The 18384-nt window shown below is 41.7% G+C and overlaps 1 protein-coding gene across 4 annotated transcripts in view; it reads left to right on the top strand.

The window, feature by feature from the left end:
- Positions 1-18384, top strand: part of ERCC6 (ERCC excision repair 6, chromatin remodeling factor) — a 71379-nt gene that overhangs the window by 35994 nt on the left and 17001 nt on the right. For all 4 annotated transcript variants that reach the window (XM_032432322.1, XM_032432323.1, XM_032432321.1 and 1 more), the window contains 3 exons: positions 3175-3310; positions 13892-14062; positions 14429-14605. In XM_032432322.1, the coding sequence (XP_032288213.1) occupies positions 3175-3310; positions 13892-14062; positions 14429-14605 (484 nt within the window). The remainder of the gene's footprint in view (positions 1-3174; positions 3311-13891; positions 14063-14428; positions 14606-18384) is intronic.

Genomic DNA, 18384 nt, shown 5'->3' with positions numbered 1-18384 from the left:
TAGCAAAAAAATAAAAATTACCCATGATTCCCTAACTCAAAAATAATCTCTTTTAACATTTCAATATATTTTCTAACAACCTTTAAGAAAATGTTTTTGTTTAATAAAGCCAATATTCATTAATTACATCCCGTGGTCTCGGCATTTGAAGAAGAGGCCATTCCTACCCTCAAGGGGCTTAGGAAGGATCTAACGCACAATTACAATACGAATGATGCATGTTATGGTGGGGTTAGTATGGGGTCCTAACTAGTGTGGATATACCAAGGAAGGATGTTTAACTCATCCAGAGAGAAAAAGGAAGGCTGTAAAAGAACCTCGGGCTAAAGCACAAGTAGATGGCAGCTAGGATAAGGGGTAAGAAGGGACAAGGGGAATTTCGAGAGATCAGAGGAATACACACTTTGTAGGAACTGAAGACAGTGCTGGCAGTAGGAGTGCTGAACCACAGAGGCAGATGTTGGGGGTGGGGGCAGTGAGAGAGGTGAGGCTGAAGAGGTGAGCAGAGGTCAGTCCTTGTGGTCTCATAGGCCAGTTTAAGGTGTGTAGATTATTCAAGAGCAGTGGGCAAACATTAAAGCCTTTCAAGCAAAGGGATGAGACATTCAGATTTTGCTTTTTTGAAATGTCTGTGCTAAAAAGTGTAGTAACCTAGGTAAGAGGTGATAGTGGCCAGACCTGGAGTATCAACAGTGTAGATGGAGAGACAGGGTGCCTTTCTTGGAGGCAGACATGACATGAACTCAGTGTAGGTTGAGTAGGTAGAGAACAAGAGGGACAGATAAGTGATGAAGCATGGATTTTGAATTTGGGCACTTCGATAGTGGGTGACAGTTCTTTCCATTGGGTTTGGAAACATGGGAAGAGGGCGAGGTGGGGGAGGATGATGTGTGATGTTGTGGGGGCGTGTAAGTGGAGAGCCAGCAATTAGACATCCAAGCGTATGGTACTTTGGAGTTCAGGAAAGAGATCTGGGCTGGGGACCTAGATTTGGTGTCATCCGTGTAGAGGGGGTAATTGCAACTATAGGAATTAATGAGGTAACCTGGAGAAAGTAAGTGCAGTGTGCACCTAGCTTCAGATATTCAACATCCTTGTTGGGCTTTTAGAAAAAGGTGGGGCAGGGGGAGAGTGGCAGTGATTCTGCCCCAGAGTGAGCGAAAGGTAGGCCCCGTGGCCTCAGCGTCCTCAGTCAGTCTTGGCTCCCACTCGCCTCCTGTAGCACAAGCTGAGCATGAGTCTAGTGCTGAATTCCTGGAGATAGTCTGACTTTTGCTTAATTTTCATCTTATGTACCAACTGGTGCCTAGCTCCCAGCAGGACTGAGGAAGAAGTAGGCACAGTAATGGGACCCTTGACATAGTGGGGTATGGGCTCTGAGGCAAAGGCAAAGGGATTGGTCACACAAGAGGACGGGTACTTGTTCTACTATAATGGGGGGAAGGAAGGCAGGATGGTGCACATGCAGTTACCTGTGGTATGCAATGTATTAGGATATTTTGGCTGCAAGTAGGCAAAACCTTATGTTGAGTCAGATGTTCACAATATATGTGATACACCTAGGAACCTACAGAGGAGGTGGGCAGTAGACATAGCGTGATCCGCAGCCCAGTGATGTCATCAGGGACCCAGGGACTTCAGTTTTCTCGTAACGTCAGTTATCCTGGTGGCCATCAGATCTCCGTGCACTGTAGCCCAACTGCCCGGCAGCCACTGGGCTACACTTCCTTGTTCACATGCGGTAGGAGAGACCAGAGAGACAGCTCTCCCCCAGCCTGGAATGGAAGTCCTTCCTTCCTTACCCTGAGTGAGCCAGTCTTACCAGGCCCCGAGTGGGAGAGTGAGCAGTGCCGGGGTGTGTGTGTGTGTGGGGGTACTGTGTGCTGACAGCTGTGTATGAACCTGGGTTCCTGCTTCTCCCGTCTTTCCACCAAGCCAGGCAGTGGTCAGAATCCCATCAAGTACAAGTGTGGGAAGGAAGAGGGGACACCCGCACAAAGTCATGGTTCTGTTAGGAAGGAGAGAGGGAGAGATAGATGTTGAGATAGTGGCCACCACCACCTATCTACCAGCTCTGTGTGAAAGTGAGTTGGAGTGATTACATAAGTAGTTTTGTTTTTTAAAAGACTTCTTATGAGCATTTTTCCAGGTTTTTAAATATTCTTCAAAAGTGATTTTAATGGTTCTGTGATATTCTATCTTATTTAATAAGCCCTTACAATATTTGCTATATGGCACTGTTCTGAACACTTTATAGGTATTAATTGAATTAAATCTTCATTTAATCCTATGTGATCAGTACTATTATTACTCCCGTTTTAAGATGTGAAACTGAAGTTCAGAGAGGTTAAGTAATGTGCCCAAGATCATGCAGTTAATGTGTGCAGAACTGGGGGGTTTCAGACCCAGGCAGCGCTCCTAACGACTAGCTTGTGCTGAATTAAAGAAATGGAATGGTTTGTTCATCCCTTGTCTTTATGGACGTTTAGGCGGTGCCCACTTTTTCCACAGTGTAGATAATGCTCCAGTGGATATCCCCGTACATCAGTGTTTGTTTGGGACTGCTGGGTCAGTGGGTGACTGCTATTAAGCCTCTCGCTGTGTCGTGCTCTGCTGCTTCCCATAAGAATAGCACAGCTGCACTCTTGCTATGGGCTTTCCAGGGGAAGTGGTCACTGTGATGCGCGCCCCCCCATGCAGAAGCGAGCAAGCCGCAGCGTTCAGGAGATTGACTGTAGGCATTGCTGCGTCTGCTGGTAACCACGGTGCCTTGGGCATGCCTACCTTCAGAGCCCCCGAGCACAGCAGCATTTCTGTCCTGCTTACTTCCCACGGCTGGGAGGTTGACTGAAATCGTGTGGGTGAAAACTGCTAAGATTCTCTTAGGTTTGAAGAGATACGTAATGCTTTCCCTCACCTGGAATAGAAGAGGAAAGGAAAGTATTTTTGTTAGTAATTTTTGTTTCATTTTCTTTTACTTTACTCTAGATTTCACTTACTGGGTGTTAACCTCAACGGCTTTTTCTTTAAAGAAAATATCAATAAATTTCCATAGCTAGGCTTTTCTTTTTCAGATGGTTACCTTTCTATTTGTTTATTTTTCTTGTTTTTTGGCGGTTAATCATCCATGTATTGTCATTCATGGTTGTGTTTTCTTGGACGTTTTGGGTGCAGGTTCAAGGGGTTGGGTCCGACTATAATTGTCTGTCCAACGACAGTGATGCATCAGTGGGTGAAGGAATTTCATACATGGTGGCCTCCATTCAGAGTGGCAATTCTACATGAAACCGGCTCCTATACTCAAAAAAAGGTAACACTACAATACTTCAGTACCTGTTGGTTTGCTTGGTTTTAAACGTCTCCATTTTACATATTTGTTTTTCCTTTGATCCCTGTATTTCTCAAATATATGTTCCTGTGTTTCTTTTATGCATTACTGTTACTGATGTAATTTAGAGCTCTGTATTTTCAAAACAATTATGAATGTAGGCTTTATCATTCTAACAGTTCATAGTGGCCTTGAGACGTGTTTGTTGTCCAGCAAAACACAACTGGGCACAGACAGGGCACCCCGAGCCTGCTAGTGTGAGTGGGACCATACAGTGGGGGCTTTGAGAGCAGTTAACTAGTTGGATTTGGGCCATTAGTGGCTTTCCATAGTTTTAGGAAAGTGTAATGTAATAACTCTTCATTGGTAAATGCATTTAACATGCTTTTCAACATATTTTTAATGAATAAAAGAACAACCTGCCATTTTGAGAATTTCCTAATTTGTTGCTTTTCCTATTGCTTTTTTGTTAAATTGTGTTCTCTGAATCTGTGGTCATCATGTAAGCACAAGCACTGTATTTTGAATTTCTTCACTAATGTGTAATTTTAGTCACATGATTAAAAAGGAGGTTATTTGTGCTCAAATGGGTAGCACAGAGAGGTTGTATTATGCTTTTTTAATTCTCAGCTCTGACCATCCAGACTGTTTGCTGAATAGCTGATAATTTCCCTTCTTCACTGTGGGTTTGCAGGTTGTTTTATTGACACGAAGTGGCAGTTTGCTATGAATTCTTTCTTTCCCAAGTCTTTGGAGCTCTTGAGTGAGCTCTTGTGGACTCACACGAGAGCAGCATGCCTGAAAGAGCTACTGAATGTTTGCCTCACTGAGTTAGACACATGTGAGCTCCCGAACTCCATTGTTTCTGCAGTTTCGCCCAGTACCCCTTTCCTCCAAACTCCCGTTTTGTTCACGATCATGAGTAAGTGCAACTTTTGATAGAAGTCAATCAGGAGTATCTATAATTTGGTAGCTCAAGTTTGGTGAGATGGAATCTTGCTTATACTAGCTGCTGTTAAACCAACTGACTTTGCCCTGAATTTTAAATGATAAATGGAAAACAAACTGAGTTAAAATAATTAATGAAGTAGGGTTAATTCTGTGGACAAAACGAAACAAAAGAAAACAGTGATTTTTAACAGCATAAAAATAACCATTTAGATTGTTTTTCTAGTCAAACCAAATTGTTGTAAATACCTTTTTTGTCACCCTCCTAAAACATTTTTGATGCCTTTTTTCATTTCCATCGTCTGTTGACATTTCTTAATGTTTTGTATTGCAAAATCCAGCAGGATTCGTTACTTGATGTTTCTCTTTAAAAGGCACATTTTCCATATGTTCCCCTTTATCTCTTTTGGGCTACTGAAGGGCATATATTCACTTTCACCTTTATCATAGCTTACCTGCATTTCCTCTTTTATTATAACCTGAAGAACTATCTTCATGTAAATGAAATGTCTCTGTTGGTGCCCTGCTTCCTTGTTTGGAGGGCAGAGCTTTAGAGAATAGATATTTCACTTTTGTTTGCAGTGATTCCATCTTCTGAGGTTGTTTTGCACATACAAACACATGCATATATGTGATTGTTCATAATTTTTTTGGTGCTTTACAGTTTGCTAAGGACCTTAACTTGAAGTTTCTTATTTAACTTTTGAGGAAAAGCAGTAGACATGTGTTTTTCCTCTGACCCTTAATTAACTCTGTTTCTTTTCCATTATAAAGTATCCCCGATCCCTAAAGATGTAAGTTGGCATGCAAAAGACCAAAAAGGTGTTCGTTTGCATCTTACAAACCATACTCCTGACTTAGAAACACAGTTTATTATTTATCATTGTTAATATCAGTTTATTATTTGTGATGAGGACACATTAAAAATACATTAAGTCCTTTGCACAGACCTTGTTAGTAACACTTCCAAGATCAGAGCTCCAGCTGCTAGATTCAAACACCAAAGTGACATTTGATACCTTTGCTCCTTCCTTTTGTTATTTGTTCATGAAGATCTTTGTCACCACCCCATGCACACCTGTTGGCTTGCAGATACTGTGTTAGATTACAGTTAAATATGTTTTTTAATCATATTTCAAATATTCTGTCTGACCTCTAACCCAGCATCTAATGCTTGACTTCCTTTCTGTCCTTATCAGCTGAGATTCTTTTTCTCCATGGGGGAGCTTTCTGTGCCCACGGGCCTGTCCAGATAATGGTGCTCTGGCATAGGGACATTCAGTGCTGGAGAAAATATGGAAGAGAAGAGAATTTCTCTTTAGAAAAGTTAAAAGTACTAATTCAATAATTGTTCTGCTTATCATTCAAGTAGATTGTCTTTATTTTCCTAATGATTTGTTGTGGCTGATAGGACATAAAATTTTGAAAATTAAAAAAAATTTTCATTTAGAGCACAGGCATCAGATGGTCACTTTCTGAATGGAACGCATCCGTCATTCTTCTTCCTTACATTGCCTTTTAGCTTCCTACTTCTCTCACCATGTGACCCTGTATTATCTTTGTTAGTACTCTCTTTGATTGACAGCATAATTTAGAATTATCAAATGCAAACCCAGCAACCATGCAGAAAAATCTGTGGCTAGTATTTTCAACCAAACAATCAAATCAGATAAAGACATTTTCAGTCTTCTGGATCTTCTTTTAATGGTCAATTGAAATCTCATTTCATAGGAATCTAAGATTTTCCTTTTCTCATGTTTTATGATCCCTTTTTTCTAACATAGAGAAACTTGGTACATGAGTTGATTAACATACATTTATTGAGTAACTATAAACATGACATTGCAGGTATTTGAGGCTATTAGGGCTCCAAAATATGGATGTGATGTTTTTAACTGACCTTGAAAAACTAGCCATTTTCTTGGGGAGAGAAAATACCTGAAAAGATAATAAAAGAAGGCAGTTTTGTGGTACTTATCTCATAACTCACAGTGGGTGGTGGCATCTTTACCACTGTGTTAAACGAAGTTTATTTAATTATTAAGGACCCTTTTTTTCAATTTGTTGGAAGATGTTTAATGAGAAATTTCTTGCTTGTATTCTGAACCAGTAGTCACTTTGTCTCTCCCACCTTTTCCTGTTATATCCTACAGATATAGTAATTCTGTGGAATATTTTTGATAATTCAAAGAGTTTTATCGCATTTTGACAAACCTGTGGCATTTAGGGGCATAAGAGTGGGAAATGCAACAATAGCACAAAGGTTCCAAAGGGTAGCTTTTATCATTACCAGATCAGGGTTTGAATCTTGGATTTGCCATTTTATAGCTTTGTGACCTTGAATAAATCACTTAGCTTCTCTGAGCCTAGTTTGATCTCCAAAAAATGAGTATTTTTTGGTAATTTTGTGAAGAGTTGTTGAGGGTAATAGGTATGCATGAGAAGCTTAGTGTCGTCCATGGCGTGTAACATTTACTCAGGTAATTCTTACTGTTAGAAATAAAGAATGTCGTAGACCCATTCTTCTCGGTAGTCAAAAGAAAAGATTGCTGTTTCTGACTGATACAATATAAATACTTGCTAGCTTGAAGGTTCACACTTGCTTTATCAAACATGTTCGTGGGCATTCACGTCTAGACCTTTTTTTTTCTCACATCCAGATGCATCTGGCCCCAAATGGATACAATGAAATAGCATGCTAAAATTCTTTTTGCGAAACACAAGGTGTGACTAAAGACCAAACGACAGGAAAACATGGCTGTTTGATGAAACTGCCATCACGTGTTGTTTAAAAAGGCCCGTTTTCTGGAACACTAGTCAGAGGACTTGGCTTTTTAAAGAGCTGGAAGGGAGTCAGGCAAAAACATAGCAAATAAAAGTAGAAAAGGGCCACATGGTCCCTCAAGCATCCTAAATATTTCAGGCCCATTCCAAGTACACAAATTATAACACAAAGTGATGTAATTCCTATTAACTTGAGAGATGATGTATACACCTGATACACGAAATGATAGATGCTATATGCTTGTTCTGTGAGGTAGATTGTAGAATTATGTTGCTGGAGCCCCTTTTTTCTTCGTTGTCAGCACAAATCCTTGTTTATTAAAGATTTAGCTTGAAGGAAATTTTAATTAATTACAGGTGCCGTAAATCCTGCCCGGGAAGCCGCGCTGTGTTTCCCGTGAATGGCCTTCCTGTGCCTGTGCTGCAGCCCGCTCGCCCCGCTGCCTGACAGTGTGATTTATGGCTCTTGTTTTCTACCGGTCCGCTGTTTGCCCTCTAGGAGGGATCGGTCTCCTGAGCCTCCATAATAACAGCAGCGCTTTCACAGACGTCTTTTAATGACAACCGCACTGCATTCAGTAAGTCAGGCTAATTGCAGATGTACCCTATTAATTGCAAAAACTAGGAGAGGTTACATATTTTACAAGCTTTTAATTTGAAACCGCCCGAGATGATTTGTCTTAAGTGTTTGGATAGAGACGTCCGTAATATTCAACAATTCGCCATTATTGAAACTCCAGTCTAGGCCGTTACAGAATTCTAAGATTGAATCAGGTGAAAACAAATAGTCTTAGGTGATGTTTTTACCCAGTGGCCGTTAAGTGGAAGTTACATTGTCAATAGGGACATTAAAAAAAAAAATTCTTATGCTTCTTATGAAAGTGTCTTTTTGATTATTACTCATCATCATACATCTTTCTGAATATGGTAGAAATTGTGTATTTCTATGGCTTAACATCACAGAATTTTCCAAATCAACTTCAGTCCTTATTAAACATGCAAAAGAAGCTGACCATGGTGCCAGTGGTGCGTATTTGAGAGACTTGGCATCTCATTTGCTCAGCTATGGTGAAGTGGCGTCCAGAATCCAGTTCAGGGTGGCATTCCTTGGTGGGTGGGGGCATTAAGGGAATGGCCGTGGTGAGTCTTTGCATCCAGCAGTTGCAGGAGTTCCAGGGTCCCAAGCAAGTGGACGCACATTTGCAGGGCCTGGCTACGACCCAGTGGACATTTCATAAACGTGGGTGGTAATTTGTCCTCTGTTGGTTTTGAAGCCCCAAACATTGGTAGTTGTTTTCATCCCCCCTCATCTCTGTGTGTGCACAGAGCTCCAGGCCTAGAGGAGAGTTGGGCACGGACATTCTCGGTTTCGGTCCGCTGCCTTCTTGGGTCCTAGCTGCTTTATGACTTCTAGCAGCCACTGCTCTCCTGGCGGGGAAGATGGGGGTAGAGTTGTGGCAGCTGCCTGTCCACAGTCTCCGTGGAAAATTTAGGCGCAGAGGAGCTCTTAGCATCAGCTCTGGCTTCTGAAAGTCCCGGGACTGGTGGGATGAGGCGTGCGAGGTGGAGCAGCGCATCTTTGCACGGCCCGCTTTTCTTCATGGGCACTAGAAGCTGCATCGGGGCCTGTGGTGGTGGATTAGCAGTGTAGTCAGGGCGAAGGGGAGGGAGGCGAGTCCAGGAGAAACCTGGCTTGTGTTTGGAAAGCTGTGAGCCCTGAGGTTTTTACTGTGCATTCACCGTAAGGTACAGAGTTGGGAAATGGTTAATCAGCTGTGGTCTTCAATGTAGGACTGTGCAGGCATTGAAAACCAAAACTGTTCATGAAAACCATGAACAGGAAGACTGCAAAGTAGTGGTCATAATAATAATATAGCTCTCCCCGTTGAACCTTTAATACGTACCGGGTACTGGGTATCGTAGTTGTTCTCTAAAGCAGTTCTGTGAACTCGCAAGTTTTGAGTGGGTATTAGGACATGAGAAAGTCATTTCTCCCTCTTTGTTTTTCTCTTTCAAAATGTTTTTGGCTCTTATTACACCATTTTATACTCTGTTGAGTTAAAAAATACTCCAATCCTAGTTTATTAACATAATATTAAAATCATTTTTGAAGATGTTGAATTTTACAAAATTAGCATAATTGTGATTACATGAATGATTGCATTAGGTTTCCTGATACTTCGCTCTTCTTATATTCCTGTGATGAGCCTTATTAGGTTAATATACGGCTAGATTTTATTTATAAGTCATGGATCTCTAGTAGGGAGTACACGTGTAAGTGTGGTGTGTCTGTTAGTTTTGAAAACAGGGTTTTGCTAGCCTTATAGTAATGAATTGAAATGCGTCCTTTCTTTTCCTGCATTTTGGAATAGTTTAAACAACAGGATGGTTTCCTACATTGCTCATGAAACCCTTTGGGTCTGGTTGACTTTTGGTGAGAAGAGCATACCATCTTTTTCAGGTTCTTCAGTAATTGGTCTGATCGGTTTGTCTCATTTTTCTTGGGTCCATTTTGGTACTTTATTTTTTTTTTTAACAGTTGTCCTCTGTCAAAGTGTTCAGGGTTTTGGCATTAGCTCGCTAGGGGCAGTGGTGAGAAGACACATTTGTGTAGTATCTACATCTGGGTTGCGCTCTTTTGACCTTCTCACGCTATGCAGCTGAGTCTGTTCTTTGGGCTGACTTGACAGAGCTTTGTCTGTTTTGTTTTTTTCAGTGAGCTATTTCATGTTATGCTTTTGCAGTTCTGCCAGTTTTGTTTTTTTTATGGTCCACTAAGTTTTGTTTTTATCTTATTCTCTCATTTTCCTTTTTTAGCAGATTGCATTGACTGACTGCTCAGCTTGCTTTTAGCCTCAGTGGCGTGTGAGGAATGAGTATTCCTTGTGTGGTCAAACTCTGCTGATAGCTCTTAAAAGGAGCTCACGGATGGTGGTGCTCAGATCATTTGTATCTTAATTTTTGACCTCTTGTTTTCTTTAATCTTAACTTTCTCTCTTCTGGTCTGTCAAACTCTGGGAGGCTGCGCCTGGTCCCCTGCAGGTGTGGATGTCCTGCTTCGTCAGTGCAGCTCTGAGGGCTTTGCACCCCTGGTTTGGTGCAGGGCTTGTTGGTAGGTGAAGGTGTGTGGCTCCTCCTCCGGCACGCACTGTCGCCTTTAAAATATAAAATATCCCTCTCTGTTTCTGTTCAGTTCATTTTGTCTGCTATTTGTATTTCTAGTTCTGCCCTGTTTCTGTTTGCATTTCTTGGGTAATTCCCATATTTTCAGCTTTCAGTGCCAGGCTCGTTTTGGTCTAAGGGTTTGGCTGTATGTACCCCCTGGAAAGTCTTGCTGCTAATAACCCACTGTCATTGTGGAGACTTCTGGTATACTTAGTCTGAAACCAGCAATCGTATTTTCTGTTTATTGTATTCTCTGTTTTCCTGATTTTTTTCTATTTTCTTTTAGTTTTTTCCCCTAGAGTGGTTTGATAATTACATAGTCTAATTCTTGTATTTATGTGGAAGTAGCAGCTATGGATCAGTAGATGGGCTTGTTTTTTTTACAAATGTAATCCAACCTGTTTTTCTTTCATAGTTAAAAGGCAGACAGTGTCATAGGGGAAGGGAGGGAAAAATGAAACAAGACGAAACCAGAGAGGGAGACAAACCAGAAGAGACTCTTAATCACAGGAAACAAACAGAGGGTTGCTAGAGTGGTGGGGGGTGGGAGGGATGGGGTGGCTGGGTGATAGACATTGGGGAGGGTATGTGCTATGGTGAGCGCTGTGAATTGTGTAAGACTGATGAATCACAGACCTGTACCCCTGAAACAAATAATACATTACACGTTAATTAAAAAAAAAAAGCAGACAGTGTCTGTCACTTGTGCTCCTTTCTACCCTTGGATGGGGCAGGATTTTTAGTGTACTTTTATTTTCTCCTGTTCTTACTCTAGGTTTTGTTAAATAAGAATTATAGTGGCACTTAAAAATATATCCCTTTTTATACTTTAGATTTATTCTTAATAATATTTACTTACTGTTTTAATACAGGTTTCCCTGCTGTCCAAAAGTAGAGCATTCCTATAAAACCCGAAATGGCTTGAAGTGAAGAAGCACTTACCATTAATTTATATTGAAAAGTTCTTGAGCTTTCCTAGACCCAAACAGTAACCTCTCTTAGGCTTTTCTGATACCTTAGGACACATCTTGATAACATGCACAAAATAAATCGAGATAATGCATAGGTGTTCATAGATCCAGTTCAAAGCTACAGCGCTTGCTGCCCAGACGCTGAGTGTAGTTCCCGGGCAAGGAGCTTGGTGGCGCCACTCTCGTGCTCGGGGTGTGCGCTGCCTCTATAATGGCTCACTGCGAAACAAAGACAAAAACTCACCTTTTTTCATAAAAGTGAAAATCCTTTTTGGCTTTCTTTTGGTCGGCAAAAACAGATACTAACGTAGGTCTTTTGTAAAAGTGAAGAAGCTAACTGAACTTTGGAAAAGCAGAGAATACGTGTAATTTTTTTTAAAGAACTGGTGTATGTATTACATATAATTTTCCCTTAAATCTTTTTATTCTTTCGCGGTTAAGTATGAGGCAGCGTTGCCTAAGATTGAGTTAATACTAGCTTTGGAGTTGGCTCCCTGTCTACGTTCAAATCATGACTCCACCACTTCCCAGCTGTGTGACCTGGTGTATTATTACAGTTTCCTCCCCTGTAGACCAGGGGTTTGTAATAGGACCTCTGTCCTGTTTCAGGGGCTTGCTGGGAGTGCTCTGTCTGTGATGAGCATTCTGGGTTAGGGAGCTCCGCTGTCTGCTGTTCTGCAGGCGCTGTGCGTTCCAGGCACACTTTCTTCTGCCCTTGGAGAGGGACCGTGTTCTTTCAGTGACCATACCTCTGCCCTGGCTGGATATATAGTGTACTGTGCCTAGCCTCTCTCTGGCTGGTTTATTTTCTGTTTTTGCCTGTCTGGAGGTGGAATTTATTTTTTCTGTCAAGCATGACTGCCAGTTTGGATCAGTGCAGAATTCCAGGGTCAGAGCGTTTCCCCTAGAATTATGGAAAGATTGTCTCTTTGCTTTCTGACAGTTCAGAGAAACAGAAGAGTTATCCAGCTCAGGTGGAGTATTTTTCCTCTGAAGGGACTCTTTTCTTCTTCTGTTTTGTTCTGACTAGAAGCTACAGCATTTTCTCTTTACTTTTGGAATTCTAGTAGGTATATGCCTAGGTATAGGTCTCTTTTCATTGTTTCTGCCTGACACTTCATTAACGTTTTGCTCTATAGACTCCTGTTTCTCTTCAGAATTTTTTCCTATCTTTTAAAAAAATCATTGTTTTTATATCCTTTTGTACTCTCTCCTCCTGGAATTCCTGTTCCGTATCAGTAGAGTGCCTGGATTTGTCTTCTTGTCTCCCTGGCTTTTCTCTCATTTTCTTTTTCTGGCTTTAAAATAAAAAATCACTTCCCATCTATCTTGTTGTTTTAAGTTTAACAAGAATTGACACAAAGAATATTTTAGAAAAATAAATATTGGGTAAGTGTTTACATATGATAACTTTTTCTAGTCTTCTTTTGAGGGCCCTCCTCTTTTTTTTTTTAAATTGTTATGTTAATCACCATACATTACATCATTAGTTTTTGATGTAGTGTTCCATGATTCATTGTTTGCATATAACACCCAGTGCTCCATTCAGTACGTGCCCTCTTTAATACCCATCACCAGGCTAACCCATCCCCCCACCCCCCTCCCCTCTAGAACCCTCAGTTTGTTTCTCAGAGTCCATAGTCTTTCATGGTTCGTCTCCCCCTCCGATTTCCCCCCCTTCATTTTTCCCTTCCTGCTATCATCATCTTCTTCTTCTTCTTCTTCTTCTTCTTCTTCTTCTTCTTCTTCTTTAAAACATATAATGTATTATTTGTTTCAGAGGTACAGGTCTGTGATTCAACAGTCTTACACAATTCACAGCGCTCACCATAGCAAATACCCTCCCCAATGTCTATCACCCAGCCACCCCATCCCTCCCACCCCCCACCACTCCAGCAACCCTCAGTTTGTTTCCTGAGATTAAGAATTCCTCATATCAGTGAGATCATATGATAATGTCTTTCTCTGATTGACTTATTTCGCTCAGCATAATACCCTCCAGTTCCATCCACGTTGTTGCAAATGGCAAGACTTCATTCCTTTTGATGGCTGCATAATATTCCATTGTATATATATACCACATCTTCTTTATCCATTCGTCTGTCGATGGACGTCTTGGCTCTTTCCACAGTTTGGCTATTGTGGACATTGCTGCTATAAACATCGGGGTGCACGTACCCCTTCGGATCCCTACATTTGTATCTTTGGGGTAAATACCCAGTAGTGCAATTGCTGGGTCGTATGGTAGCTCTGTTTTCAACTTTTTGAGGAACCTCCATACTGTTTTCCAGAGTGGCTGCACCAGCTTGCATTCCCACCAACAGTGTAGGAGGGTTCCCCTTTCTCCGCATCCCCACCAACATCTGTCGTTTCCTGACTTGTTAATTTTAGCCATTCTGACTGGTATGAGGTGGTATCTCATTGAGGTTTTGATTTGGATTTCCCTGATGCCGAGAGGGCCCTCCTCCTTAATAGTAGATCTAGTAGTCCGTGTTTACCAGTTACAGATTAATGAAACATAAACTTTCAGTGCTGATAATGTATAATTGTAATCATATGTATTATGATTGTGTGCATATTTTAAAAATGCATTAGATTATATCATTGAAAGGTTGCCATTTAAAGAGTCATGCTCATTTAGTTTATTTAAATGAGCTTATTTAAAACTGGCTTTACCATTTTATCATCATTTTAGGAGAAACTAATTCGAGATATTGCTCATTGTCATGGCATTTTGATCACTTCTTACTCCTACATTCGGCTGATGCAGGATGACATTAGCAGACATGACTGGCACTATGTGATCTTGGACGAGGGGCACAAAATTCGAAATCCAAACGCTGCTGTCACCCTTGCTTGCAAACAGGTATGACCTTTTTTATAGCAAGGGAGATTTCCAGGTGGAAATAATGCAGAAAATTTTTTATTCTTGCCCATAATCATGGTTTTAAAAATTCTCATTGTTCACATTACTGACTGTCTCTCGTAGGGGTCAGTCATTAGAATGTAACCAGATCCAACTCTCATCCCTGGTATTCAGCTTGAACAATAAGAAAAATTCTTCCCTGTTTATTTTTCTATATTGCATAAAACGTATACATTTTGGAGATGATTAAAATGATACGTAAAAGTGTTAAATAACCAGGATTGTATGGGAATATTTTGGGGTGGGGATGGTGATCATCTCTGGAAAAGTGAATTTAATAAAAAAGTGTTTTCTTTCCCCAATTAGTTCCGCACCCCTCATCGCATCATCTTGTCTGGCTCACCGATGCAAAATAACCTCCGGGAGCTGTGGTCGCTCTTTGACTTCATCTTCCCAGGAAAGTTAGGCACATTGCCCGTGTTCATGGAGCAGTTCTCGGTCCCCATCACCATGGGGGGATATTCAAATGCCTCCCCGGTGCAGGTAACGTATTAGGCAGGTGACATTTCTAGGTGTTTTAATATTTAAACTGTTCCTACTTAATACTATACTTTGTAGTCAAGTCATTCGTAAGATAAGGGAAATGGCCAAGCTTATAAACTGGTACCTGCCGAAAATCACAAAATTATTTTTGCTTGACACCTCATATTTTTCCAGGTGAGTTTTAAAAAATCATGTAATATATTCAAAACCAGTCAGAAATTATGAAACAAGAATGAATCAGTTCTGGACACTATATAATTTAGTGCATCTTCTAAGATAGTGTCAAAGCTTAGCAAAGGGGAAGCCAGGGAGGATTGAGTTGTTCAGAGAGGACCCAATTCTGGGAAAACAGGCCAAGAAGAGTGGGGGCATTCTAGGTTAGGGCAGTGGTGTGAACACAGCCGTGTTGTGTGGCCACCGGCCACAGTGAAGAGACATGCCTGATTGCACTGGGATGCTTGTGGGGTAGCATGGAAGGTGTGGATGCCAGACATGGGGGCCTTGAAAGGGACGCAGAGGCTCTCAGCCAGCGAAGAGCCACCGAAGGTGTCTGAGCAGGAGGCTGCAAGAGGGCTGCTCTTGGAGGGTCCTTCAGGCTGCAAGTGGTGAGGGACCCCCAGGAATTGTTAGGGGTGAGGGTGATGAGGACCTGGACCTGGACTTGGGTGGTGGTTCTGAGAAAGAAGGTGGAGAGCAAAAGTTCCAAGTGGCATCATTTTCCGTAGAACAAACAAGATGTGGGGGCTGCTAAGATAAAGGAAATGGGGTGGAAGTGGTGAGCTTGCTACAGCTGACCCCTGAGGTTTTAGACCTGGGTGACTGGCAGAAGTTGGGGGAGGGGGTTGTCACAGACAGGAACATCAGGACGCTGACCTGAGGGCAGTCTGTGGCATGTGGAGGCAGACCTCAGCCGTGGTGAAGGGCACAAGCCCTCAGGTGGGGCCTGCACCCACCAGGTCATGACTGAACCAGAAATAAAGCCATCTACCAAAAGAGACATTTACGTGTTTAAAAATACTTAGAGAAAGAATTTTGGACCTTTAAAATTAGGGGATTGTCAAAAATCGTTTTAATACTTGAGATGGAATGACTTATAACTAACTTTTATAAGAGCCCCTCTTCTTCCACGGAATCCCTGCTGTCCTTCTCTTATACCATTCTTTTAGAAATTTTATTTTGAAATAATTTCAAACTTAACAGAAGGTTGCAAGAATTAGAAAAAAACTCCTGTGCTCTTCACTAGATTCACCAGTTGTCAGCATTTGCTAACATTTTGCCACATTTACTTTATCTTTCCTTCCTTCCCTCCCTCCTCCTTTCCTACTTCTCTGTACACGTGCACACAAATTTATACTGTTTGTTTTTCCTGACTCATCTGAGAGCAGGTTGTAGACATTATGTCCCTTTCTTCCAAGTCCTTCAGTGTGTATTTCTTAAGAACAAGGACATCCCCCTATGTAACCACAGTAAAAACATCCAAATCAGGAGGAAATTTAACACCGATACAATTCTGAGGTCTGTAGTCATTCACATCTTGCCAGTTGTTCAAGTAGTTTCCCTGTCTCTTTAATCCTCCTCTAATCTGCAACAGTTCCTCTAGTTTTGTTTTAGCTCTCGTGACTTCGATATCTTTCCAGACTATGGGCCTTGTATTTTGTAGAATGAGCCTCACTTTGGGTTTGTCTTCCATTCTCTGTGACTTGTGTTTCTCCGTGCTTCACTTCTGGAGGCACATGCTGTTGGTTTATCCTTCATGGGTGGTGACAATTGGTGGTATCTGATTACTGGGGTAAGGTGGTATTTACCAGATTTCTAAACTCTTCAAATTAACCGCTTCCTTTGGAATTAATAAATCACTTGTAGGGAGAGACTTGGAGACCCTGTAAATATGGTCTCTTTCGTCCTTATGTTAGAAGTCTGTGTACTTACCTATTTTCCCTTTGTAGGTATAAGGTCTTTGGGAGCAGAACTGTTGGGTTTTTTTATTTGTTTGTTTTGTTTTAAGATTTTATTTGTTTATTTGAGAGAGAGAGAGGGAGACAGAGCACGAGCCAGGGGGAGGAGGTAGAGGGAGAAGCAGACGTCCCACGGAGCAGGGAGCCTGACGTGGGGCTCGATCCTAGGACCCTGGGATCATGACCTGAGCTGAAGGCAGACGCTTAACTGACTGAGCCACCCATGCGCCCCAGAGCTGTTGTTTTATATTCGCTTTTTTAAGTCCATGGTTGCCGTGAGTTACTGAATCCCAAGAAGATCGTCTGTGAGCAGATATTTATTGTGTCAGGCTGGGGCTAAAATGATGAGAGGTGGCTGGCAACCAGAACCTTCCCTTGAATAGTGTTCTCAGTCCAGTGGGATTATCATAATGAGGACTGTGATCAGGGGAGATATCCAATATCAGAGCTTGTGGGAGTCAAGAAAGGCTTCTTGGCAGAGAAATGACTGTGCTAGGCTGAGGAAGGTGAGGGGGAGAAACATTAACTACCAAGAATATGGCCTGCTTCTTGGCTTTGCATGTTAAGCTTAGATTTTAGAACTGAAAAGAAAAAAATAAAGAACTGAAAGAACCTCCTCATTTCTTGCTCAAGGTTATTGAGACTCAGTGGTTTGGTGAATGGCCTAAGGTCCCTCAGCTTTGGAATAGGCAGAACTGGGGAGTAATTGTCACTCTGCCTTGTCAGGAGTAGGAAGGAAACATGGACGTGCTCAGTTGGTCTTCGTTTTACATGGCACTTCATTTTACATGGAAGTTGGGAGTGATAGTTAAGAGAAATACAGTTGGATCCCTACCATGTGTGTACTCAGAGAGACAGGGAGGCAGATGGGAAGTAAATATAGAATTAGCTTTATTGCCTAAAGCACAGGATTGCCTAGGAAAGTTGGACTGAGAACATGGCTGGACATCAAGGCTAAGATTGGGTTTCTTAGTCTTCCTTGCTCTCCCATTCCCACTACATTCTAGAGTTTTAGTTCTTCCTCTGAGGAGAGTTGGTTATGAAAAACAGACCCATCCCCAGCCACTGTGAGTTTGACCCCTGTGAGTTCACCACAGTGGGTCAGGGACAGGGAGGGGTGGTGGAAGGAGAACTCTCCAGAGGGGGTGGACAGGCAGGAGAGAGAGCAGATATGAGCTGCCAGGCCACTCACCAACCCAGCCCTGGTTTTCCAGCATTATCATCCAGCTCACTGGTGCTTCTGGAGGAGAAATATGTGAGTAGAGGTGGGGATGTGGAGATAGTTTCCTTAACATACTGTATATATTTTTAGGAAGATTTAAACAGTGTACTTGCTTCCTTGGTGGGACTGTAAAGTCATGTTAAATTTTGAAATTTATCATCTCTGTATTACAAACCATAGTACGTACCTGATCATCATCTTAAGGGTAATTTTTAATCTGTGTCTGAATGATACATTTACGAGGTTACCTGTAACTAAAAGTTGTTGATTAATCGAACTTGTTATTGTCTGCTATTCCAAGTAAATCCTGTTTTTTCTGTGTATGTACTCACACACAAGGTGAACACACATATATGTACATATGTGTATACATAGTTGAGTGAGGTATACTTAGGGTCTTTTAAAATGATTTTCACTGTGTTATTTTTTTTAAAAAAAAGATTTTATTTGAATGAGAGAGAGAGCATGAGTGGGCAGGGAGGGGCAGAGGGAAAGGGAGAAGCAGGCCCCCTGCTGAGCAGGGAACCCAGTGCAGGGCTCGATCCCAGGATCCTGGGATCATGACCTGAGCCAAAGGCAGATGCTTAGCTGAGTGAGCCACC

The sequence above is a fragment of the Phoca vitulina genome, unplaced genomic scaffold, assembly GCF_004348235.1.
Source record: "Phoca vitulina isolate PV1807 unplaced genomic scaffold, GSC_HSeal_1.0 scaffold48, whole genome shotgun sequence".
Classification (NCBI taxonomy): Eukaryota; Metazoa; Chordata; class Mammalia; order Carnivora; family Phocidae; genus Phoca; species Phoca vitulina.
Note: the sequence above shows the minus strand (reverse complement) of the source record. Positions and strands in the feature narration are given on the sequence as shown.